The sequence below is a fragment of the Sturnus vulgaris genome, chromosome 1 (genome assembly GCF_052056855.1).
Source record: "Sturnus vulgaris isolate bStuVul1 chromosome 1, bStuVul1.hap1, whole genome shotgun sequence".
NCBI lineage: Eukaryota > Metazoa > Chordata > Aves > Passeriformes > Sturnidae > Sturnus > Sturnus vulgaris.
The window spans coordinates 104,190,229-104,216,720 of NC_142243.1; the positions used below are offsets into that span (position 1 = coordinate 104,190,229).

The following is a 26,492-nucleotide window of genomic DNA, read 5'->3' on the forward strand; positions in this document are numbered from 1 at the left end:
GTTGTTGTTGCAAGTAAAGCTCGATTTCTAAAAAGAAATCAAAGATGGGCAGCAGAGGGATGTGGTCGATACATGATGGTATTCCCCAGTACCAGCGTAGTCCACATTCAACGTCACAGAATTTTCCGGGAAGACAGAGGTTTCAGCATTTTAAAGTTGTGTGAATCAGAAGGCAGTGGTAAATTCACAAAATGGGATTAATGGAGCCCTCAGCATTTAGAGCACGAATATTATGCCTGGTGTTACAATTTAATGAAGCCTTTTGATACAGTGCCTGTCTGAAAAGTCTTTTGGCAGAGGCTTGCAGTAATCCAGTTTGGAGCTAGTGGTACATGCAAATATCAAAATATATTTAGTGGAAGAAAGGACATAATTGAATTCTGCAATTTTAATGAATCTGACAACGACTTCCATTTAAATGTGATCTGGTGCTTTTAAAATTGTTTAAAAAAACAGGTCTTTGTAATGTTAATTAAATGCCAGACCAACACCCAGAAATTCCAGGAAAATGCATCTGCATGTCACAAGCGCATTGAAGAGTTCTGTGTTTCATGTCGTGTGCTGCTTTTACTTAGTCTTTTGAGATGACATCAAGAGCTTTTCTCTTTCCTATTGCAGGAAATACATTCGTTTACTATGCATTTCTTCATTTTGTGGCTTTTTTTTCTTGCTATTGGTGGACTTACTCTATTTCCTCTTACAGTATATCATTACTGGCTGTAGGAGGGTGTTGAATATACTTGGATATAAAGCTCAGGCCCCCCACTGATATCCAGCATGTTTTTTTATGCTACAGCTTTCCTGTGAAAATGTTTCAGTCAACATGCACTAACCTGTGTATGTTGATACCACATCTAAATTTTTGGATGGATTTTTTTTTTTAATATTCAGCTAGCCCTGTTTTTCTTTTTTTCAACCTTATTAGTGTATGTATTATTCTGTATAACACCATATGTGTGCGCTTTTATCTTGAGAATCTTAAGAGAGTGTGTATATGTATCAAAACAAAGATAACCAGTCTGTTAAAGACCTCCCAGGAAAGCAGGAGGCGGGAGCTATCCCAGGGAGAGCACCCCCCTCCAGTGCCTATAATGGAAAAAGAGAGGCGGGGATTTTTCTGCCAGCTGTCCGTTCCTCAAACATCCTCGTGAGCCCGCTTTTCCATCAGCTGTAGGCTGGTAGGTGCCTGGATTTGAAGAGAGGCAGGATTCCTCCTGGGGTCCTCTCCCTGCCCCTGGCCTTCCTCATCTATCTAGCTTTGAATAGACTTTGGAAACAGAGGCCACTCAGCCTCCAAGCTTCCACGAGGCATTTTGTATCTTCTTTGATTTGTGAAACCTGGAGCAGGTTTTCACTGGAAATTGTTATATATGTGATACATTGAATGTTGGGAATTCACTGTACTGAATATTGAGGAGCCTGACAGAAGGCTTGCTTCTCGTTGATATCTTTTGAGCCGTCCCTGTTCTTTTCCTTATTCCTCACTGCATTCTTTCTGGGTGATGATTAATGAGCTTCCTCAGCACTTACAGCTTGAGTCTCTAGAATGGGTATTTGTCTGTAGGCTCCTGTATTCTGTTTGCACCAGTAGAAGTTTAGGAAGAAGCAGTGCCCTGGCTCTGTGGCCTGGGGAGCAGAACAACACAACAGGCCCTGAAGCTATATGGTCACAGTAATTTTACTTTCAAGATACAAATTAAAGTTCTCTTGGAAAGAAGTACTGATTATGTAGAAACTAATGGTACTTTTCCAAAGCAGTTTCTTGTGAAACACTTTTCCAGTTTATGCTCAATACTTGAAATGCCAAATAACAATACATAGAAATTGAAGAAAAATGTCCTTGAGATCGGAAAGAGATGTTTCCCTGATAGTGGGGCAGAAAAAATGCCCTTGGAGTTGAATCCCAGTCCTTAAACAAAAACAGAGACTGATTTTCAGCTCTTTCCAGTTTTATCTGTGTGATCTATTAATATTTTATTATCTTAAAAAATTATGTTTTGGTTAAAAAGAAGTAAAAAGATGAAGGATGAAAATGCCGCCCAGTTGTTCATTTTCATTTCACCATTGATATCACCTGAATCCCTGACAAGAGGAGGATCAGGAAGGATTCCTGCTAATTGTTTTCCTGCCTTTGTATTTCAGACAATTTAGATTTAAATGCCTGTGTCACAAGATTTGTCAGAGCAATAGGGGTTCTGCGGGTTGACACGCTCTGAGTTCTAAAGCTGTTTCATTCTAGCAATACATAAAAAATGTATAGGTGTAGGTTGGTGCATAGGTTTGGATAATTCACAGGAACAAATATTGCCTGTTAGCTTCTGTTTTAGTAAACAACAGAGTCCTGTGTAGGCAAATAAAGGAATCCCGGAAGAATGGTGTCTTTGGGTAGTGAACATTCGGGCTTTGTCCAGGATTGTGGTGAACGATGTGATCAGTCACGCCTGTCAGTGGGGCTTGTGCGAAGTCAGGAGCAAACGCAGTCGTGCCACAGAGTTTGCTCTAGAGATACACATGAGAGCATATTTTTACAGAGCAGTGCAAACCTTTTTATTTTTCAGTACCAAAGTAAGAAAGAAAGATTTTACATGAATATGCAAAATAAACGTAAAGCTCACTGTGGTTGTCTTAGTATGGATCATTGTCTGACTTCTAAATACCACAAAAGTGTGGGTTGCTTCAAAATATTCATGGTGAAATTGGAGATACAGTGTAGAATTTATTTTAGCTAATTGGTGCTTTAGCAGTCTTTGTTACTTGCAATTTATATGAAAAGAGCTAACGGTAGCATCCAGTAAAGTGCCAGATGCAGTAAAATATAACTTCTGAACTAGCTAAAACGTTTAGGGTAAACACGGGGTTTGACTCCTCCAAGCTCTCTTTTTGCAGAACCACATTTACACATGTTTTTATAAACTTGAAGCAATAATGAAATGATAGATACAGGAGCAGAAAATCTGCACAGGAGCTGGCAGTTGACATCATGCCCAGGATTCAGGGGCACCAGGATACTGCAGGACGCCAGAGTATTCTGTTGGTGTTGTATCATTGCTGCAAGCTGGATAAGGAGCTCTTGCTTTCCAGCACAGAAGCTGAAAGAAGTACCTCTTTCCCAGAGGTGGGAAACAGAACAGTTTTGGGGGTGAGTAGGCTTGGTGAAATGAGGGTTTTCCCTGCATGTTTTGTTAGTGCCAGATCCCTGGCTTAACAAAGGCAGCAACCAACTTTGGGCATTGCGCTGAGCTCCTGAAGAGGAACAGCCACGAGGATCTTGGAAAGTGGCAAAGAAGGGTATTTTGAACACCGAGGCCAGCTCACTTCCAGCTGTTGGCTGTTGAGGGCTGGCATGAATGTGGTGCTCCTCAGCCTTCCATCTCCCTCCTGAGACCCTGAACTGTGGGTAGTGCCCTTCTTTTGCCTCGTCCTCCAGCCCTAGGAGAGAAAGCACACAGGGAAATGACTGCTGGTCTTACCAGAAGCGAGTACTATGCAGATTTTTCTCTTGGAAATCTGCCAGGCATTCAGCAGGAGGGCATAATGCATGGAGTATTCTGGCTTTGAATCAAAAAGATCACAGAAAAGTTGACTGCATGGTGGCTTTCACGGACTTGGAGGGCTCAGGGTGAGACATGCTGGAGAAGAATAGTTTATGTTGTCTTGGCAGTTTTAATGACTTCCATGTCCCTCTTACATCCTTGTGTGCCCAGGTTTTGGAAGGCAAGAATAGAGAAACAGGATGAATAAATGCAAATTCAGCTTGTGTGCATGAACACATTCTTACCTATCAGTCTCTGGTGGATTGCTCAGGAAAAATACACATTATTTTTAGAGGAAAATGAATATACTACAATTTTTCTTCTAGTTTTGTTGACCCTTTTTAAAGATGATGGGTGGGAGTAGCCTTTCTTGATATTTAAGTTTTGAAAGAGATGTTGGTGCTAAATAGTGCTAAAATAAATAGTACCTTTAGGATGAAGACTTAATAATGTTCAGAGTTCAAATCTAATTCAAGGGTATTCAGAAGCATCTGTATTTAAAAACAGTAAATCTTGATGTATTGAGCCTCACTTTTTTGTGCAAGAGTTTTAAGATAGATACTTATATAGGTATTTTAATATTGGATGTCAAGGTAGGAAGAAAATAGTACTAGACAGCAGAGAGGAGCTTCAGTGAGTTGATGCTTTTATCTCTTCTTGCTCTACTGGTCTGTGGAAGAGAGAAAGCTTAGGCCTTATTTAAGCCAGGCCTTCTGTCATCAGTGTGGTTCCCAGTACGTAAGCGTGAACTGGAAGGCTTCCAGTCATGGCTTATGCGGATGCATCCCATGCACTGGGGGTTACGTGGGCTCTCTGTGAATATCAGCAGATGCTGGGCATCCTATTGTACACAGCTCTGGTGGGGGAGGACAAAATAAGCAAAGAAAAGATCTTAGCATAACAAAATAATGTATTTGGTTTTTAAAAAGTGCATATTTCAAATGCCTGCACAAAAGAAATGGAAGGAAATTGCCAACAGGGATAAGTTACCTTAGTTACCTATATTTGTATGGAGAAATGTTAAGATGATAAGTATGCAGTGAATGAATGAACTCTGATTTGGTGTTGTCTGAAAACTGCATTTATTCCTAAGAAAAACATTGAACTTTGAACTTTAAAAACCTTTGAGGAATTGTGTGCTCCTGGTATTAATAATGACTTAAAGTAAAATATAAGACATTTGTACTTTAATAGAGATTTTCTTGGCTAATGCAGCAAAAATGTTGCTTTATAGAGGAAAATGGAATTTTAGTTGTCATTGTTAACAGCAACTGAAGAGAAGAGTGAAAAATGAGACATCTGCCATGATGTTGTGGAGAGTTAATATCACATCCCAATGGGGCATTGCTGGAGAAAGAACAAAGATGCTTTGGGGGGGGTGGGGGGGGGCCAAATAAGTAATGGATAATGGAGTCCAGCTTCAGGGCTGGCTGGAGGTGATAGTTTACCCCACAGTGCCCAGTGAAAGATGATGGGTGGGACTGGGGGAGTACAATCAGAGCTTTTAAAATAAAGACAGTAGCAGTGTATGATGTGACAGAGGGGAAAAGAGAAAGAGACAGAGAGCCATGAACAGGACGATTCTGAGCAGGAAAGGATCAGAGTGTCAGGCAGTGCAAATGACCTGCATGGCAGCAGAGCTGTGGATGAGTCTTACCCAAGCCTGAGTGTGTTTGCCAAGTGTGCAGTAAGAATGTTGCAGGTAACAAGAGGATTAAAGGTATATAACATCCTGCATCCGAGTTGGCAATGAACATGTCTTCATGAAAGTGGAAAACCTTTTTCATAATTTCTATTAAAAGAAAACTGAGGAGTGTTTACTCTGTGTTTCTGAATTAGTTTATCACATTACAGCATCAGATCCAATAAGGAGACAATATTGTTTTATTCCTGATAAGACCTTAAAACAGCTTGCATGACACATGCGACTATGTTGTATTACTGTATTTTATTACTCTGCACTTTAAGAGGAACAAAAGGAGATGAGTCACTTTGTATAGTGCAAATACAAGACTGCAGAGACATAGTTGAGGTAGAGGAGAATTAAGAGAACTCCTTTTTCATTTACTTGAGAGAGTTGGCAACAGTTCTTAACAGATCCAGTAGTGCTGAGTTATCAGTTTAAAAAAGCTGTAATTTGCTTGAAGCTCTGGATCCATGAAAAATGATGGGGGAAACTGCTGATGACTTGAATGCAGTCACAGTTCTCCCAGGAGCACATATACTTGTTGAATGACTAGGCAAATTGGGTAGCTCCAGGAAAAATTAGAATATGATCAGAGTAACAGAAATTTTAAAAAATAAAAATCAAGACATGTGAACTCTGCAAATTCACACTTATTTTTGGGAAGTGTTGATACCTGTGCAGGCTGGAGGAGGATGAGTGCAATATCTGTATTTAAACATCTACAGAAGAGATTGGCAGCTATGAAGAGTCCAGCAGCACTTGGAGATGCAGAACTACCACAGCATTTGTTTTAGAGTAATAAGAATTGATGTGATCCCTAGGAAGACTTACAGGTTTGCTAAAGAGAGCAAGCAGTGGAACATAGAAAAATCGTATATTGATCACAGCCTTGTGCAGAACAGAAATGAGACAGGACAAAGAGCGACCATGTAATTATATCCTGGGAGGTTGCACTAAGGTATTATGGATTTGTTAATTTGCAATTTAAAATATTTTTATTACAAAATTTAACAGGGCATTAATACAGAAGACCTTAGTCATTACCTTTACTTTGTGCAAGAGACAAAAGGTGCTTATGACTGTTCAAAATGAGGAGTAACTTCAATGAAGTGTTGAATGGAGAAAAAAGAAGGCATGAAAAGAAATTGGCACAGGGAAAGAAAGTCTTGATTGCCATTGGTCTAGAAACCTCTCTAAGAAATTTTTTTGCATTCTTTTAAAATTTTTACAGTTTTCTCTTTCCTAAGCAAAAAAATGAGGCATGTAATTACTAAGTCATCAGCTGTAATATGATACAGAAATCATGAGTCATATCCAAAAAGCCACAAGCTCTAAAATGTCATGCCATTTCTTGTTACCTTCTAATTGCAGTTTAAAGGAAAGATATGTTGATCCTCACAGCCTAAGTATTTTTTTTAAGAACTTGGGTCTCTGTGCTTCCTGCTCTGAGGGGGTCTCTCATTACTTCTCCTAATCCAGTCTGCTTCCTCATCTTCTCTCTTTTTGACCTTCTTCCCTGCATGCTGATGTCTCTTACTCCTATATTTATCTTTAACTTTCTCACTTTTTTTCCCTGTTCCTTTTTATCATACAAGTTTTCAGTGTCTGTCCTCAGCCAGGCTCACTCCTTCTATATCAATATTTTCTTCTTCCTGCATTTAATTATAAATCCTATTCTTTGCATATTTATCTCTTTTCCTTCTGTGGCATGATTGCCTTTTCTTTCTTCTTTCATTATCTTTCCTTTTATTGGTGCTCATCTTGACTCTTGTATTGATGAACTTGTCATTTTTGGTAACTGATCAGACCAGTTTCAGATTAGTTATCAAATCTCCAGGTTTTGGTAATTCCAGTTACCAAACTCCAGTTTCTGGATGTTTAAAAGTGAGTCTGAACTTTTTTTCACTTGAGGAGTCCTCTTTCTCTTAATGGAAAGGAAAAGCTCAGTATTGTAGCTACTATTGCCTCTTGAGGATGTAGAAGCCAGAAAGCAAATACAAATTCAGTTTATTGTTAATTTGAGGTCATGACTAAAGACTGTTTAACTCAAGGAACTTGAGTTAGTGTGTCTCATATTCTTCCTTTCTCCCTTTCCCTAGGTTAGCCCTTATGTTCCTTCTTCATCCTTCTCTTCCAGTCCTCCAGTACATACAGGCAATGTCTGTCATTCCTGAGGGCAACTTGAGTTCTGTTGTTGTAGCAACAACAGCTTGATTTCACTCCAAACCTGCAGAAGTGGGCTGTGGCATTTAATTACAATATTAATCTTTAACACAAAATGAGTTTCCAGGTTGTTGCCAATATGTGCATCCGCCACAATGTTGCCAGAAAAATCAGTGCTTATCATTTCCGTTCTGGAAGAAGCTGTCTTGAAGGAGCTGCCTGTGGATGTGAGCAAAGGAGTCTGAGACACTAGAGGAAGGGTAGGGAGATGCTCTGAGCTGCAGGGCTCTTAGATCAGCTGATTATAGCTGAAATTGTGGCTGTGTGATTGTGGTGTCACCTCACTAAAGTCAACTCTGTAGCTTGATTTTTCTTCAGATAGAGGAGTGCAGATGGGTTGGCACATCCCACTTGCTATCCTACAAACACCCTGGGTCAGTCCATTCTAACATACTGAGTTATCTATGTTGCTTTTAAAACTCAGTTTTAAATGTGTGCTTCTTACCATTGGTAGGAGTACAGGGAGCTCCTGCCTTAAGGGATGAGACAGTCTTCCCTAGTGTGTGAGGAAAGTTTGTCATGACTCCTTTTGCTGAGGGTTTGACAGAAGAATACTTTTCAAATAAAAATTTTGAAGAACAAAAAATGAATGTGAAGGTTTGGGGTTTCTTTTTATTTTTTTTCCTGTCAAATGTGTCTCTCTGAAGACTGTTTTTAGAAGTACAGGAAACCTCCAATGTAAGTCACTTTCCTTCTTTCAAAAACTGTTAACTTTTTGCATTTCAACAAGCTGAGAGTGAAAAATGATTTAATTTTCCAAACCGTAGTTTGTTTATAAACTGAAGTTGACAATTAAAGTTATGCTGTTTACTAGTAATGAATGCATTAGCTTCTATTTGAAAACTGTCATGGAAAATTACTGTTGAATGTTTTTTCTGGCAGCAAGAGTGGTAAAAATTCTGCCCAGATGAATATCTAGTTGTATGGTTCTGAAGTCTGGAAAAGTCTGTGTTTATGTTAAGATTCAGCAGCTGAAATAGTTTTTTTAAGGCTTCACCTGTTTACCAGAGAAACACTTCATCCTGCTTGCAGCCAGACTGTTCTATAACTTATGGGGATTTTTTTTTTCTCCAGTGCTAATGAAGGGAGTGTGACCCTTAGGCTACATTTATGAGTTACTGCTTTTTCAGTCATGTCAATGAAGAGAGAAGAAATTTCTACTCTCAGCCAGTATAGATAAAGCCAGCATAAATAAATTGGCTTGCAGGGGCCATGTAAAAGCAAATTCATTTCAGTGCATGTAAGTGCATCAATAGTATTGTTAATGATCTCTTCAGAAATGTAGTAAATTCCCAATGGAGGGAGTCCACAAGTGACTGCAAACAGCTTTGGGAAATCTGCTAAGGGTAGAGCTGGTCTCAGGGTACAGAGGCATATGGAATGGTAAATAATTACCATAATGCACTGTATATTAAAATGCTGTAAGTCATTTACTTGCACCAGCTAGGATACTGTCTGGGTGCATGAAATCCTTGTTATTCCCCCTTCCTGCCGCAGCATATGCACTCATGACAAAACTATTGGGTTTTAAAATACTGGTGTAAATAGGAATAAATAGTTGGGTTTAACAGTGAAAAAAGCCCTTCAGAGTTTGAGTGCTTTTCCTTGAGGAACAGCTTTCATGGGAGTTTATCAAAGGAGCTGCAAGATAAGCTTCTTGTTGTTACTTTTAGAAATTAAAATTTTATCTTGTTTTGGTCTGGGCTGATTTATTTGTTTGGGACTTCTGCTAAAAGGATGTTCACAGAATCTCAGCACTGCTGTGAGTTGCAGCAATAGGTACTTGATGCTACTCAGAGGATCTAGTGGACAGCTTGGCTCCTGTTCCTTTAGACCATAGGAGATGCAAATCCAGATATTTTAAACTATAAGTGATTGCAAACATTGGTGGCCTACTGGATGCACTGCATTGCTATAGGTTTAAAATTAGTACTTTTTGATGAAGTAGTAATTTTTTAAAATAAGTAATATATTTCTAAAGAGAGCATGTGCTTTTTTCTTTCCCTATCTTGGCAACATTTCTCTAATTTCATCTTGTATCATCTTGTATCATAAAGATACATTTTTTGGGTCACTTGTCATTTGATTTCACAAAAGTAGCCCCTAATATTAATAAATCTGCTAACAATCCTAGCAGTTAAAAATATTATCAGTAAATTTCTCCTGTTTATAGTTTGTAACCATCACATGAATGTTACAATTTTAAACACCAAAAAATCTATTATGTGTATCTGGAAGTGAATGAACCAGAGGTACCAGTCCTTTTGAAAAGATAATATGTGATGCAAAAACCTTTTTAAGTCCCTCTTCTGCTCCTGGTTTTGAAGTCAGACACCAGTGCTAAGCATTAGCTTGCTTTGGCAACAGTTCGAAAGGAAAGTAAACAACTTTCACCCTGTTAGGTGGGTCTTCCGTATTCATTCAGGATGTGTTTAACCTTTAGTTTCAAAGGGAAGGTGATCAGTTCAGTATGAAAAATTAGGTTTTTTTCTGTGCAGGTGTCTCTTCCCAGAGCTGAGTGTTCACATTTGTCATATGAAGTCAGCGCTATCACTCCTCTGTGCAAGCATTGTGCCAGCCAGTTGGTTGAGCTTCCTTGGGCTTGTCAGCCAGCCTGATAAAATAGTCCTTCCAGTTAGGGGTACAAATCACAGGCTTTTCCAAACTATTGCTGTAAATCCTTCCTCATCATCCCTGAGCATGTGCTCTTAGAGTACACACAGTCAAACAAATGCATCCTGTTCTAGTTTTTGAGTATGAGAGGTCTCAGAATTATGTCATGTGTTTTGTAGGCTCTGTGCTATTGGGTCCAAAGCTGCAAATTCTAAACCAGCAATGGGAATGCAATGAAGCTGAAAAGCTTAGACAAAAATGCAAGATTTGATATCCATGTGTTTTGAAATTAAAGTTTTGGGTAGATCCCCTTTCAAATGGATAGATTTCTGTGGAATAATTAACTTTCTTAAATATGTTTTTTTCCAGCAGAAAATCATCCTGTCAGGATTCCTTCACCCTACTTTGATAAAGATTATTAATAGAAAGTAATAAACTTGCTGTTTTTAGTGATACGATCCTTTCCTAATGCGCTGTGAAATTTCAGTGTTCTTTTTGCTAGGCTGTCAAGCCACTTTGATATAAAACTGTTTCATGTTTCAGAAAATTGAGATTTCAATTTAAAGAAGCAGTTCAGAAATTTAATTTTTCTTTATGACACAAATTCCAAAGTTTCTGAACTCAGAGGAAATGCAAAAATTGACAAGTGGGACTTACAAAAATAGTACAGTAATGTTTTAACTTTAATTTGCTTGAACTTCATATTTCTGTTGAACTCTTTGAAATCCCAGAAGTATCAGATGAAACAGTGGCTTTTCCCTAATTTATGAATTAATGCTGCTTATTCTCTTGAAATAAGTATTTGCTACTGCTTAATTTAAACCAACATGTTTTCATGTTCTCTCCATGGCCAAACATCAATCATACTATTTAAATAATGAAGCCAGGCATTAAAGACACATCTTTTTATAAACCTGTATTGTAAAGGATTCAAATAAAAAGGGTGGGGCCTTCTTGTTAGTACCATGATGCATATATAATAAAAACATTATTGAAATGTGTGATTTAAATTAGTCAAGGAATACTTGGCAATCAATTAAAAAAGTGAAGTGACTCAGCTTTTTAGTTTTGTTCTTCCATCGTCTCTTACTTTATCTGAAAATTTTTTTTTCCCTTACAGATAAATCAAGCCGTTTACACTGCACAGAAATGGAGGTAAGAGAAGTATTTTGTTTTTTCTCTGTTCATGCTGATTTAGCTCAGCTCTTCTTCATTAACTTGTAGTGTAGATGTAGTATACTTATACTTACCGTGTGGAGTTATTATTGCAAAGTTGCACTGTTTATTGTATTTATGACTTTCACTGGCAGCTGACAAGTGTGTTTTAACATGGGATATTTAGTCTCATGTTCAAAAATACAGGAAAGAATGACTATGTGGTTTTTAAAAACCAAGATTAAAGATTTGTGATGCAACCAGTATAATCTCATTTGATATTAATCTCTTTAAAACCTATGTGTATTTTAAAGAATATTTAATATAGGTAATTTCTGTTGGATAAATTATTCTGTTATACTTACTTTAGAAAGGACGGTCATGGAATAAATTACTTAGTTTATGGAATGGCTTGGTGGTTTTTGAGAACCTGAGAATTTGGATGGAAGCAGAGGATACAAGTGATCTCAGGGTTGTTTGTTAATTTAAAAGCATCCTGATTTCAGATATTTTTGATATGACCTTTAATTTATCACTTGGCAATGTTTTGGAGTCCAAGAAATATTGCTGTTATGTCTTGCTGGGTTAACAGTAGAAACACAAATCCACTTAAATCTGCTTGATTTGTATCTTGACCGTTATTTGAATCTATATTTTTGGTACTAAACTGTGATTAGTACTGTAATTGCTTTATATGTCAGATTCATAGATTTAATCCAAGACTGAATACAAAACTAAGTAGAACATCTAGTTGAACAAGATGTGAACTCAGTCTAATTTTTATTATCACACAGAGTAAATAATACAGTCTACTCAAATAAACTTTCCCAGCAATAAATACGATTTCTGTGTCCTTTGTAGGGCAGCCTTTTCTCACTGCCTTTGAAATGTAAAATTGAGTTTTTACCTCAACTGTTCCATCTGAAGATGGGACAATTGCTGGAGCATCTTAATTGGCAGCTTGTCAGCTTTCTCATCAATAATATATGTGAAGGTGACAAAGTACTGTTACTGAGTGGTTTATTCATAGATAAACTGTGCATGATGATGGCTGGTTGTAAAGACAAAATGAAAGGCCAGCTAATTCAACTACAGATGGTAAAATGCTAAGGCTATCTAGGTTTTTATTAAGAAAAATAATAATACCAGAAATATTCTTTCTGCATGATACGGTGTAAGGAATAATTCATAACAGATAGAAGTACAGAAATTGGAAGTAGGCATGTTTTATTGCTTTTTTTGTGGTTTGGTTTAAACAAATGCATCCTGCATTTGTTTCAGGATTGGCAAAATCTCAGTTAACAAATCTAGTGCCTTATTTACAAATTATAATCTAGTGTGTCATAATCTTTGCATGGTAAGTATGTTTACAATTTTGCTCTGTGTTTTTTAAAACTTTAAACATAAGTTTTTTTAAACATAATCAAAGGTCCTAAAAATGCAGATAATAAACCACTGTTAAAATGTTTTAAACAAAACATGAAATACTTCATTTTGGGAAAGTGGAAGTGTTTTTGCGTCAAATGAAAATGCCTAGTAAGAGTCAGTTCGATATGCTATATTTCATCTTCCATGGGAAAAGAGTTCTCTAATTTTGGTCTTCTGAAAGTATGTTTGTTGATAGTTGAAAAGCAGATTGGAGCTTCCCATGAGACAGAGGCTTCATTTTAGAATGTCTCTAATAAGCAGCACTGTGACTATTAGCATATGCACTCTTCTCTTTATCTTTGTCATTTTGAAGGAGGCTGTGAAGGAGTCATAGCCTTTTTCCCCTCCAAAATTCCTTTGGGGTTGCAGCGTTAGACTTGAAGTTGATGATGTTTGTATTTTTCAGAACTAGGAATTCAGCAGAGACCACTCATCTCACTTTTTTTGATTCCTGTGGAAGAGAGTGTGGCCTAAATGAACATGCTAGGATATGTGGGAAACGTCCTAAAATCTTTAAAAATAACAATCATAACTTTTTTTCCATACATCCTGTAAACTATCCAGAATTGGGACACCTTTTATTTCAAGCCAGCAATATGAGTGGTGTGTCAAGTTCAGAGTCCAGGTGCCATAGCCATAATAGGAGGATGGGAGTAAGGAATAAGGTGACCTTGTTTAATCTGCACCTGCCTGTAACTCTGTTATGTACATAATGATAGCGCTCCTTAGTCATCTCAGCCAAGGTGGTGAAATTATATAAAATATGCCAGCCTCATTTGTAAATATTTAATGCTCATATAGAAAGTATTCTGTGAATGCAAAGTGATTCATATGTAGGAGGGTTTAATTGCCATCTATTTGAAAAGACCCACCTAAGTGAGCACAGGCCTGTTGTGTGTGGTTAATGCAGTTAACCAGGACGTGTGCTAACACAAAGACACACGCAACCTCTCACGTTGTTCAGGAGTCAGAAGGGAATTAAATAGCCTGTCCCAAACAATGGTGAATAAATTACTTGACACCATTCAGTTCGAGTCAAATCACAGAAGGAATCAATTGTAGAAATTTTGTGGGGAGATTGTGTGCTGTCTATGCAAATTCTATTAATGAGCTCTCAGTATCATTATTAAAAATCTTAACATACATTGAAAAGCACAGTACTTGTCTATGGAGGTAATTTTTTTAACCTTTTTGTTGGAAACTTGAAGCATTGGCTGTATTATAGATAATAATTCAGGGGAGTAAATATACAGGTTACAAGAATACAATATTCACTGTCATACAAATAAGAATATACCTGTTAGTTCAGTGTATTGATGCAAATAAAATTACCTACTTCTCTCATGTAGATTCAAACGAGAACAGATATTTAATAGCACAGAATGTTAGGATTTCAAAAGAATTGTCATAATTTTGCATTAAAAGCCATGTCACACCTATATTAACGTGTGTTACCTGCTCATAATTTAAGCAGTGTAAAATGTATATATAGCATATGAGAATATCTAGGGCTCATATTTTTATCCTTGTTGAGTATAAACAAAAGTAACATTCTGATTGAAGAGTAATTGCTGCAGCAAACAATCCTTGTAATGCACAGTAATAATCACTTTGTCCTCCTTCCTGAGCATTAACCTTATGGTGACAAGGAAGAAGAAATATCACTGCACAGAGGATAGGCAAAAATGTTTGAGAATAATTTCTTTTAGTAAAATATGAATGCTTGTGACTTCCATCAAAATAAGTTTTCACTATGTACTGAAAAAATAAATTTCTCTGTGAATGCTTGGTTACAAATCTGGTAATCTTTGGATTCCTTGTGCTTTTAAGAAGAAAATTAACAAGAGCTCAAAATTGCCTTCTAGAAATGAAAGCAGAATCATGCACCTTTTCTTGCAAGCATTAATTTGTGCTTGAGCATTATGTGGCAGTTCTGATAAGTGAAGCACTCATCCCTTGCTGATGGAATTATCTCGCAGAGAAGCTGCACTCCAGCCTTTGAGGGACCTGTTATTTTAGATACCTGAAAGCCCATTATGCTTGTTCATTGATGTGGGGGTTCTGTGGCAGTCACTCTGACCTCCTGATTTTCCTGAAATACTCAATAGTCACAAAGAAGCAGCTTAACAGACACTTAATTAAATAGCAAATGCACAAAAAAAAGTAGAATTTAGGTTTTGATCTTTAGTGTTTTGTAATGAGCTGCTTTTTCAAGAGGAGCTCTGGTGTTTTTTTGTAATTTGTGTAAGTTTTGAGCAGATCAGGAGGAGAATGATCTTAGAGAAAAATGGATTTCTGATATTTACTTGCCATAAGCTTGACACATTGCCTTTTTCATTCAGCAGTTTCTTTGGGAATACACAGCAAATATTGGAAGAACTAATAATGCATTTGACTAAGCTGATTTAGTGATAGTCAAATCCTGCCATCTGTCCAGAGTTCTCTAAGAGAAGTCGGCTGTTCCTTGTAAAGGCTTTGTAATTTTGCAGTATATGATGTGCCTTTATTAATCTACACACCCTGGAGTCACACGGGATTTATGACGAAATCTCCATTCCAGTGATACCACCGATAAACCTTTCAATCAACTGGGGAAGAGTCCAGAGGCAGTTTCAGCCTTTGGTATTCTGACAATTTCAGATAATGGATGGTGGAAAACTAGGTCTTACAGTAACTTGGGCCCTATCAGGGAACATTTTGCCTGCAAAAGCCACAAATAATAGAGCATAGAGCATTAAGTTGTGTTGGTGTTTATTTGACGTTTTGGGGGTTTGTTTTCAGCGGGTTTTTTTTTGGCTTTTGGTAACTACAGAATTCCCTTTTTTTTCATGGGATGAGATGGAAAAGTCTGCAACTATAGATTATATGAATCTGAAAGAAGACTCAGAGTTTTGGAGGAGTAAGGTGGTTTTTACAGCTCTTTAGTTTTTGCAGAACCCTTTCTATATAAATTCTATTAAATTGTGCTTGAGAAGATACCCATCTAATCAGAAGCATGCTAGCATACCTATGGCAGCAATCATATGTACTCATTGATAGCTATCGTATTAATTAGCTTTAATGTGCTATTTTTTGGGTAAACCAGTGCCAGTGGACTTGTTTGCCTGTCCAAGAGACTAATTTGATTGCTTATTCAAACTGCAAGAAAGAATTAAACATTAGACGTTTGCATGCCAACAATTTTTTTTTGTGTTGTTATTCTTCGTTGTTCTGTATAATAAAAGACAAGTTTAGAGTATCAGTATGAAATAAGAATGCTCTGTCTCATATTTTTTTCCTGCTAAATCTCTTCAGGCTTTCTGAGATTATATGACGGTTTTCTATGAACTCTACTACTTACAAATTTTCTGTTAGAGATGCTGTGTTTTCCTATCTCTTTGCTAATTTCCAAAAAGTTAATAGTCAAAGCACAATAACATAAGGAGTACACATTCTGTGGATGAACAGAAATGGATAATAGCGTGGTTGCATGGAGGGAGTTCTTTGTTATTGCTTGGAGGATTTTGCCTAGGGCAGTGCTGAAACTGAGGTAAATACACACTGGAGTTCAGGAAGTTCAGTTTCAGTGATAAGTTCAACCTGATAGCATTAGCTTTTGGAATTGTAGAGGACAAACTCCAACTCAACCCCTATTCCTGAATGTCTCTAGTCACTCAGAAGTTCAATATCCAAAAGATAAGAAGTGCAGGAGATACACAGGTGATGAGAATAAAATATAAAAAACGTAGGTTAAATGACAGATGAAAAGCATGCAAAGCAGTTCAGTCTCTGAAGTTTTCCTGTTGTTTATACCTTTTCTTTCCCTGCACCACTTCAGTCCACACTTGCAGCGACGAATTTAGGAGTACTGAATAAGTTCAGTTTGGTATTTGATTTTTGGAAAGCCAAGGGAAATGAGACTTTAGTGCATTTTTGGTTTTTGTTTGTTTTTTTTTTAGATGAACAAGGACCACTTTAGTGGGCTGGTTAAGTATCCTAATATAATATTGCACTCATTTTGTGCTGCATTTTTTCTTCCATATTCTGCCTTTGATATTGTAGGATGTAACTTCCTTTGACTGAAGTGGATATTCACAGTGTTTCATGAAGAACGTTGGATTTTTTTGTTTTTGTAAAATGTTATGGTGTTACTGGATTATTAAAACATCTTAAGAGAGAAAGTTGTTCAAACAGACGTTTTGTGTCTGTGTTTCTAATTGATGTCTAACTTTTTTACATTTCTGTGTGACTGGGTTTGGAGGCTCTCTAACACAAAGTTCCTTGAAAATCTAAGCAGCATTATTTCAACAATAACGTGCATTACTGGCCATGGCTAATTTTAACATTGCCTAATTGCTTGTTAATCAGTTTTGAATTTGGTCAGTAGTCAAAGACAGGAACTCAAGTGAACTAAACACTTGATTTCACTTCAGCAGTTCAGTTACCAGGCACCAGTTTCCCACTTTAAAAGCAAATGTTGTTTTAAATTTAGCCATTAAGAACATGAGATAAGGACTGAAAGACAGTACCAGTAAGTTTGTTTTCAAAATGTGAAGAGGTTTCAAGTGAGAAAAATGGTTGTATATGAATAAGGTGAATTCAGAGTGCTCCCACCTACTTGTTTAATAAACCTAACCTCTTCTTTCAAGTGCTAACTTATTAACATTGAGCCATTCTAACACTCCTTCTTTGAATGTACTTAGAAATATTGGTTTAGTTCATCTAAACAATTATTGTATGAAGTAGATAATGTTTTAACATTTAAATTCTTGTTAGTCACTTTATACTTCACATATATGAGACCCCTAGCAATTTATACTTGGGAAAATAACAAATCATTATGTAAGGCTTTTTTTTAACTGCAGCTTTAGCTGACCTAATGCAGATGAACATATGGAATTTTAAATGAACAAACAGACAGTGCTCTTAATCTTTGTTTGGTCTTCAATCTCTCTTGCTGCCTTCTGTTATTTTGTCTCTCTGCTAGAAGCAAGAACTGCTTGTGAACATGAAGAAACTTCATTTATTGCAAGAGAAGGGAGAGGAAATGTGGTGTCCCTCACAGGATTTCTAAAGGTTACTCAGGGAAAGTACTAAGAGTAAGGCCGAATTGGAATTTTAGTAAGATACACATTTTCAGTAGGTCAGTAATAGGGCAGGTCATGGTGGTTGGTTAAGAAATTCCCTGTAACACTGTTCAGGCATTCAAATATCATAAGGCTTATTCTTGCACACAGTGAGATCAGCAGAAAACAATCTGTTGAAAATAGCATGGGGCTTTTTATTAGTTTCTAGGTTTTAGTTAATACATACCCAAATAACTATATTTTCTTCTTTGCACTTCTATGTCTACATGTTTTTCCTCACATGAACATTTAACACATAGCTTTTTATCTAAATCACTTGACCTGAGAAGTTGAGGCATTAAACAAAGCAAGATTTGCAGCTGAGTCTTGAGAGTGTTCAGCACTGCATGCTTTTCTTTGGCAGAGAGGATCCCGAGTTGGTCTTGGGGCTCACTGAGGCAAAAGGGGGTTTTGTTAGTTTTGTACTTTCTTTTGTTTAACTCGACACAGTGCAATTCATTTGAGCTTTTGTTCCAGAGTGAACTTTACAGCAAGTGGTAAGTTTCTGTGCTCTCCATGATCTACCAGTGTGAACATTTTCATCTTAAGCTGTTTGATTTTGTCTGCCAGTTACATGTCTGTAATGTCAATTATGGGAAAACAAAGCAAGCTCCAAGATTTCTTCTTAATAGCATGAAGGAAAGAAAGATGTTCCATGCTGAACTGTTGGATTAGCCTTTAGTGTTGCTGTGTGCTGTAGCAGTTGAAGCCAAATACTTTTATTTACCAAAAAGAAATGCAGAGGGTAAATTAAACATACAGATAAAATTAGACCAAATTCTAAATGTGTATTTCATCACGTCCCTTTCTTCTATTAACCAGTGGTAATTATGAAGCACCTGTAATGCTTTTAGTACTTCACCCTCAGCAAGAAGTGAAGGTTAAATAATTAACTAGGACAAGGCAAGCTGTTCACACTTAGTAGATTAACTCCTGCTTCATTTAATAAAGTAGGAGTACTCTGTTAAATTGACAAGTTTTTATCTTCCACTTGTTAGTCCCTAAGTCTGAAACACCCTTATTGAAGTCTGCTGTCACGTTTTCTCACCTGTATTTTACCTTTACTTCCAATGTCCCTCTCCCGCTTTCTTCCAAAATCTTGTATAGTTCATTCATTAACTTCCTTTATTTCTGTTTCTCCTTAACCAAAAAGTTAATCATCTGCTTTTGCAGGTGTGTGCTACTGCCTCTGCACAATATTTGTTGATTGTCAGTGTTGCTGAGATGACTCTCTGTGCCAAATGTGTTCTTTCACAGATCTCTGCTCTTCTGCTTGTTTCTTCTGTTGGCCCTAGTGGATGATGAACTGCTATCTGAATTCATTCTTTTTCTGCTGTGTATTTCTCATTGTGTCTTTATCTTCCTCTGTTATCTGGACCTATGATACTGGCGTTATCTTTGACTTACACCCTTTCCTCCAGATGCTTGCTTAATTTCTGTCTGCTAAAAGCACCCCTCTCTTCTCTGTTGCCAAGATGATAATTTAGGTTTTGTGGTTTTTGTATTGGGTTGTCTTGGCTAATGCAAACTGCCTGCCACCTACTCCTTTCTTGGCAATGATGGGAATTATTTCTTCAAAGTTTTTTGAAAGAGTCTTCTCTGTCTGCATTGTGATTTTGGGATTGCCATATGTTGCTTTTTGCTTCACCTGTGACCTTTAGCATTCAGGCTATCTTCTTTCTACTTTTGTAGCTCTGAAGCAAACACTCACTGCATAGTAAACAAGTTGCTCCATCTGGTCTGTTCAGGAAGATGTGCCATGCGTTGTTTGCTTTGAAGGGAAGCTCTTACTAATTTTTCAGGGAACACAGATAAGAAAAACAAGGATGTATCCTTCAACTACATGCTTCAAACTCCCTCGCTGTTTGGTGATAGTGAATCAATACTTACTTTTGCATATACTTTGTAACATGTCAGATTACACTGTTTTTTTGAGCATGTTGCTTGTCCTTGAATATTTGAGTATTTCACTTATATTCTTGGAGTGAAAGCTCAATTCAATTCCTAATTCTTCCTGAAATGTTTCCTGCCATTGGGAATGGAGAAAATACAGGTGAAAGTGCATGAAAATAGTCAAGTAATTGTGGTCTCTAGTCTTGGGCCACCTTTTTGCCTTGTCATTTTCCAAATAGCTGTTCTTTATAATTTTGTATTGCTTGCTGTTGGAGTTTGCTTTAAATCTACAACCAGTAAGGCATGTAGAAAAATAGTTCTTTGCCCTTTTTTTCTTCCTTTTTTATCTGCCTGTATGATGACAGAAATAATGTCCTTAATAAACTCTGTTGGCCAGAATAACATCCAGCATAACTTTATCATAATAATTTTAGCTTTCATTGTTCAACTGAGTGTACTCAAGGACTTTTGCTGTGATTTTAGTTAATAAACAAATTTTTTAATATAGTGAATTTTTCTTCAAAATTTTGTCAGCTGTCATTCAGATTCTGGTAGAGAGATCTAGTGCTGAACCTGGCTTTCTTTATGCAGTCTGGTGCTTCCATTGCACAGCATTAAGGCATTTGAACAGTAACACCGTGTGCTTATGGAGAATCAGCTGCACTGTAACATTTAAAGCATTGGCACTGGGAAAATGTGTTGGAATGCTATTTGTTTTTCATGTTTTGGACTCATTGCTGGATGAGAAATAAAAAGTTAATCTGTAAAACATAGGTAAAGGTTGTAATAGGAGACAAAAGAAAAAAAACCCATCCCATTGTGATGGGGAGAATTTTACCACTTATTTAGAGGTATTACAGCAAAATTATTTTTCAGTTTAAAGAAGTACTTCATTCTCTTACAGAAGGAAAATGTTTGTTTAAAAGTTAAGATCTATTATCCCTGGACTCCCAGCTTTGTGGAGTGTTGCCTGCCTGCAGCTCTCAGATCCTTCAGATGATTTCTGTGTCTCGTTATGCTAGTTATATATGCAAATGTAGTAGCAGACTTCACAGTTTAAAACCCAGACCAGGAGTAAAGAAGTGCATGATGAACTTGTGGTTCCATGAGTTGCCCCAGTGTCTTAATTATATGGACACCAAAGCAGACAAGATGAATATTTTGGTGGAAGAAAATAAATGTTCTCATTTTAGAGAAAGAAAATTTAAGTTTGAAGACATCAGGCAGATTGCCTGGTGTGACATTTAGACTACATGGTGGAGCCAGCATAGAATCTAGATTGTTAAAACCTTAATCACAAACCCCAAGATCTTTCTTCAGATTTAAAAAACTACCCAAAATAACAAGCCCATTACTTTACTGTCAAGAAAACTAATTCCCTTGAGAGACTTTCATCAAGATAACTAGGAATTTACTTTCAGGCTAGTCTATTCTTTATTTCCTGCATCAACTTCTTAAATACTTTAAAATTCTTTGTGTGTAGTAGCCCATTCTCTTTAAAAATAAATTTATTATCTTTCAGGTTTATGCCTGTAAATGTTGCTGTCCTAGTATGAAATCAGACTTTACTTTCTATTGTTCCCTTTCTGGAAATAGATAAACTGAGCTTTGTTCCTACACAGAAGACAAGCTTACCCCTAAATTTCTTGTATACATTTCAGTCAGAAAAAAGGCATTTCAAAACAGATGTAGAATGTCTGGAAAAGATAAAAATGAACAGTTTCATAAAAGGAAAAAGCAAACGTGGGGAATTTGAAGTAGGAGTCATATTTAGGTGTGAATAAAGGGAAATTATTCCAGTAATAAAGAATACAAGCATCAAGAACTAATAAAAAATAAGGAAACTTCTTTACTGCAGTGAAACAAAAGGTCTATTGTCTTTTAAATGTGGATTAAATAATATTTAGCTTCACAGTGTGGTATTACTATAATAATAAGTAGTAGGACAAAGAACTTGAACAAAAATTCTGTTAGAAGTGGGCAAGCTTGGGGGTCCTAAAAATAGAATTTCATTTCACACAAAATGCTTCAGAGGACTGGTATAAGTTTTGTCTTGCACTTGTATCATGAACAAAGATATAATCATTAAATCTAGCCTGAACCTCACTGTGAATTCATGGTGTGAAACAGCTTTTTTGTGTTGTTCTAGCATTTGAAATGTCATATGGAAATACGAAGTGTCAGACAAATAAGATTCCATGCGCTTTCCTGTCAGTAGCTTGTCCTTTTGTTTTTTGGAAAAGATGGTTTGTATATGTATGGAGATCTTAGTCCTTCAACCTTATGTCTGTGTGAATATCTAGATAAATGGATTTTAGCAGACAGTGGGCACTGCAGCAAATACACATACACAGTGTCTTGCATTTCCTGGCATGGAAACTTGAACATTATGGATTAGACAATTGCATTTGTATTTTTGTTGTGTTGTTGTTCACCACTGATTGAATTTGTGTGACACTGGGGTTTTTGTTTGACATGGCCTATTACAGATTTTATAAAGTGACTGTGAAAGCAAGTTTTCAGAAAGCTTTCTGCATAGAAGATAGGCAAGTGTTGGTTGCTGTGCTTTCCCCCGGTTTAATGGCTGCAGGAGCAAAGATCTAGTTAAGATCTTACTAACATCTTGTTAGGAGCATGCCCATCCCTCTCAGTCACCCAGTACAACAGGGACTATATATTACTTTTTTATGATTCATTCTGTTGAAATTATCTTGACTCACTTCTACTCTCTTACATCCCTTTCTCCCTTAAAATAATTATTTTCTAATTACTTTGCTTGTCACCTCCTAGTGCCAGGTCTCTTTAGCTCCTCCATGAATGAGGATCCTAGTCTGCCCCTTTTGGTTTTGCTTTTTTAAAAATTTCTTTTAAATTGCTGCAATCTGCCTCCAGAGAACACACTCCTCAAAGCATTCTTCTTGTCATCCACCCACACATGGAGTATCTCTGCTTCTCCAGAGAGTTCATAACCAAGTGTAGAGCTGTCACTGGATTCAAATCCCACAAACAGATGAAGCAAAGCCCACATCTGCAGAATCCTTCCTTGTAAAGGTGATGAGTGGCTATTTAAACCATGTTGGCCCTGTTTGTGTTCCAGGCTAATTCCATTGTTATCCCTGTCTTGACCCAGTTCTGCCATGGCCCCGGGGGCTGCAAATGGCAGGAGTCCTGAGCATTGTAGTGCAGGATTTCATCTGCAGATCTCATGAGAGTATCCTGACCTAAAAAAAGTCTGAGCAAAAGAATCAGATATTAATGGATACAGCAAAGAGTTGTCCTCAGCCACAAATCCTGCTAAATTCTGTTTGCCCTAAGCCTTGCAGGTGCTGCCATTGCACCTTCTGACAATACCTACAGCTGTAGAGAGTCAGGATTCTGATTGTACAGTTTATTCTTACGGGTGCTGTATTTCCCTTAACACCTTGGGCCTGTCACTTGTTCTTGGCCCCTGACCTCCAGGACTTGTGGGCACTGCATCCTCTAGACGTTGAAGTGGAGGAATAACTCGTTCTGCTGCAGTCCAGTTTAGAGATGTAACTACTACACAAAGTCTCTGATTTCCACAGCTTCTTCCATTACAGTGGCAGACTGAAGAATGTCTTGCAGAATTTCTAGGGTCAAGAAAAACAGGCATTGTCCTTTTCCAGCCTGCAGAGAATACTTCTGGATCATAAGATGATAAACAATCTGATTCTTGTATCATGAGACTGAACAATGCAACATCTTACTGAATTTGTACCTTTGGCAATATTCACTAGTGTTTCTTTCAATGAAGTTGGTTTTCCTGTTAATCACAATGTTATTTATGAGAAGACATTGAAGATCCTATGACAACTGTTCCTATACAGACAATTTGTGTTTTTCTTGTAGATACACAAAATTTATGAGGTTTATAGCTTGCTCTAAATGTGAAAATTTGTCTTTTAACATTCATGGGTCTGAGCCTTTCATATTTTTTGTCTCCACTGTGGAGTGACACTGTGGGGGTTGCCCATCCCTACTCAAATCCTTTTGACATGGCTAATGTGTTATGCCAAGACAGATTCTGTTAGCTGTGGTTGTGTTGGCATTGCTGATTGCTGTTTATTTCATGAACCTTAACTGCATTAGAGTTGATGTTGGGAAGGTTTCCAGCAATGACTTCTTCAGCATGGGCACCAGGAGCTCTGCAGCTTCATTAACTGTGTGGCATTGCTGATGACTCTGGCAGCAGTGCTGTTTGTCAGGGGCTTTGCAGGGCTCTGGGCCCTTGCATGCATGAAGGCCTCTGCATTTTAATGCCTGTGAATTTATTGGTGAGACAGGGCTTGAAATCAGCTAAAGTTACCATGTTAAGGAATCACAGAATAATATATTTAGAAGGGACTTCTAAAGTGGCCTCTGGTCATCTGGGGTGGATGACCAATATGCTGAAGGTGATACTAACTTCAAGTTAAATGTGGTTGATAAGGACCTTGCCTAGCTGCATCCAGGGCTGGACATCCCACAACCTCTTCAGGAAATCTGCTCCTCTCTCACCACCTTCCTTGTGAAGAATACATATGCAGAGATAGCCACCCACCCAAACATAGAAAAATGACTTCTTAGTGTAGCTGTAGTTACTTGAAAATGTAATTCATGGGTATGAGTACATTCTTTCTGTCTTGTCTTTAATCTACCACCACTAGTTTTGAATTGCATGTTGAGAAATACTGAGGGCATGGAGGTTAGTGCTCAGAGCAGAGCATTGATGTGGCAGCACAACATGAAAGACAAAGGCATGAGCTCTGTCTTGGAGTACTGCTGAAGCTAGAGACATTCAGTGATCTTATTTAAACTTTGCATTAATATTATTTTCTGGATACAAAGCTCATATTTTATCATGCATAGCAAGCAAAAACACATAGGAGTCTTTTTATGTATTTATTTTTGTCATGGTGAAATAGCACACAAAAGAAAGCAAAGCAGACACATCTGTGTTTCCTGTGAGGAGCAGTATGGTATTGCTTGTTTTGCAGGCATGTAAAACGATATCAGGAATTACTGTGGGTTGCACAAGAAAATATTAGGTGAAGTTTGGTAGCTTTTTGTTAAGTAGATATGGTAAACAGATACATGCTGATTTTGAATATGTAAATATCTGGGGTGGGATGAAACAATTCCCCTTTAAGTGAAGTGATGATTTCAAGAGTCATAGAGCCTTGTGACTGATCACGAGTTTTAGAAGAGACTTCAGTTCACTGAACCTAATGTTACTTACATAAAGTTTGTTCTTACTTAATGAGTCTTATGGATTGTAATATTTAAAATACACGACATGTGTTACCATAATGCAGCCATTTTCAAATGTTATTAAATGATCTTAAAAGGACTGTTAGGCTGTCATTGTTATTAGACAGCTGGATATATTTCATTTTATGATTTAGATTGTATCACTGTTTACCTGCAATGAAGCCAGCGATGAAATGTTTTCCAAACATATGAGCCCAGACAGTTTCTACATAAACTAAGAGCTTTTTGTACATCCTGGATCTTTCTACTTTTGTTGTATACATCCTTTTTTTTTTTTTCTTCCATGGATGTCTCAAATTTAGATAGATCTTGGACAGGGATTATTTATATAGATTTTAAGTACCTGAGATGGTACATTTCTTACAGAAATGCAGCTGCCTAACAGCAAGTAACATGCTATAAACCTTTTGCCCATATATATGCCTATATAAATAATTCAGTTTTAAAACAAGAAGGCTTCAAGATAATAAAATATTTTCCAGATATTAGTAATGTTTTCTTAGCTGTTCATTTTGTTAAACCAGCCTAAACATATGCTGTTTGGAACACTTTGGTGGTTTGTTTGCTCATGTTGCTGTAATGAAATAATTTATGTAAAAAAAGACTAAATCCTCGTGTGTAAATCAATCCTTTTTATTGCTCCTTAAATGCTGTGACTCAGGGTTATTTTAACTGTGCATTAGCCTCGTGAAGTATTTGATGGAAAGAAAGTTTGGTTGTTTTCCAGGTTCACAGAGGAGAGAGAGGGAGTCTAACACATGGGAGTCCTGAAATATTTTAATAGCTTGGAACACCCACGCTGACCTCGCGTGGGGAGATGAGGTGTCAGAGACGGCACAGGCAGGTTTCAGGGAGGAGGTGGAATTGTTGCCCTGGCCTCACAGGCTGCCAGCTGACTCACAGAGTGTCACTGGGTGTGTAGGATGGTCAGATGGTGAGGAGGAATGAGCTAAACCGTCATGTTGGCTAAACCAGGTTAGTTTCTCTAACGAGAGCCAGAGGTCCTTGCAAAGGACAAATGGGAGGAGGATCCTGCTGCTACAGCCCCACTGTGTGCACTGGGGAGCATTGTGCCACCCAAAATGAGTCTGCCAGTGCAGGAGTCACAGTCACATCTTAGCCAAGACTGGTTTGTGGATGTGAAAATCACATGCATGTTCATGTTCAGTATTTTCTGCAGTAGTTGGTGTCATTTCTTTTAAAGGAAGTTCTTGTTTATTTGTTACTGTTGATGGACCTAATTGGTGTTAGTTTCATAAACAATATTGGATTAAAAAGGCCATTGTTTTCTCCCACGAACCCATCAATGACTTGATTACAAACATTTTCCAGGATATTCCCAAATACAATAGACTTCATTTAATTAAAAAATGAATAGAACAAAAATGAACAATGTGGGCTTGTGAGTAGTCTCATGGACACTTACGAAACAAATATAGTGAGCAAATTGCCAAATCTTTATTCTGTAGGATGAAGTTTCTCTTTTCCTGAAGAACATGACTCTTATTTTGTCTCATAGGTCAGAAAAACTCAAGATGAATTAAGAATCTGATGCAGCTTTCTCACAAGTGAACTTTCAAAGTC

At 37.3% G+C, this 26,492-nt stretch overlaps 1 protein-coding gene across 5 annotated transcripts in view; it reads left to right on the forward strand.

Moving 5' to 3' along the window:
* SPIRE1 (spire type actin nucleation factor 1) overlaps nt 1–26,492 on the forward strand; it is a 126,745-nt gene that overhangs the window by 975 nt on the left and 99,278 nt on the right. For all 5 annotated transcript variants that reach the window (XM_088172921.1, XM_088172901.1, XM_088172916.1 and 2 more), the window contains exon 2: nt 11,177–11,211. In XM_088172921.1, the coding sequence (XP_088029047.1) occupies nt 11,177–11,211 (35 nt within the window). The remainder of the gene's footprint in view (nt 1–11,176; nt 11,212–26,492) is intronic.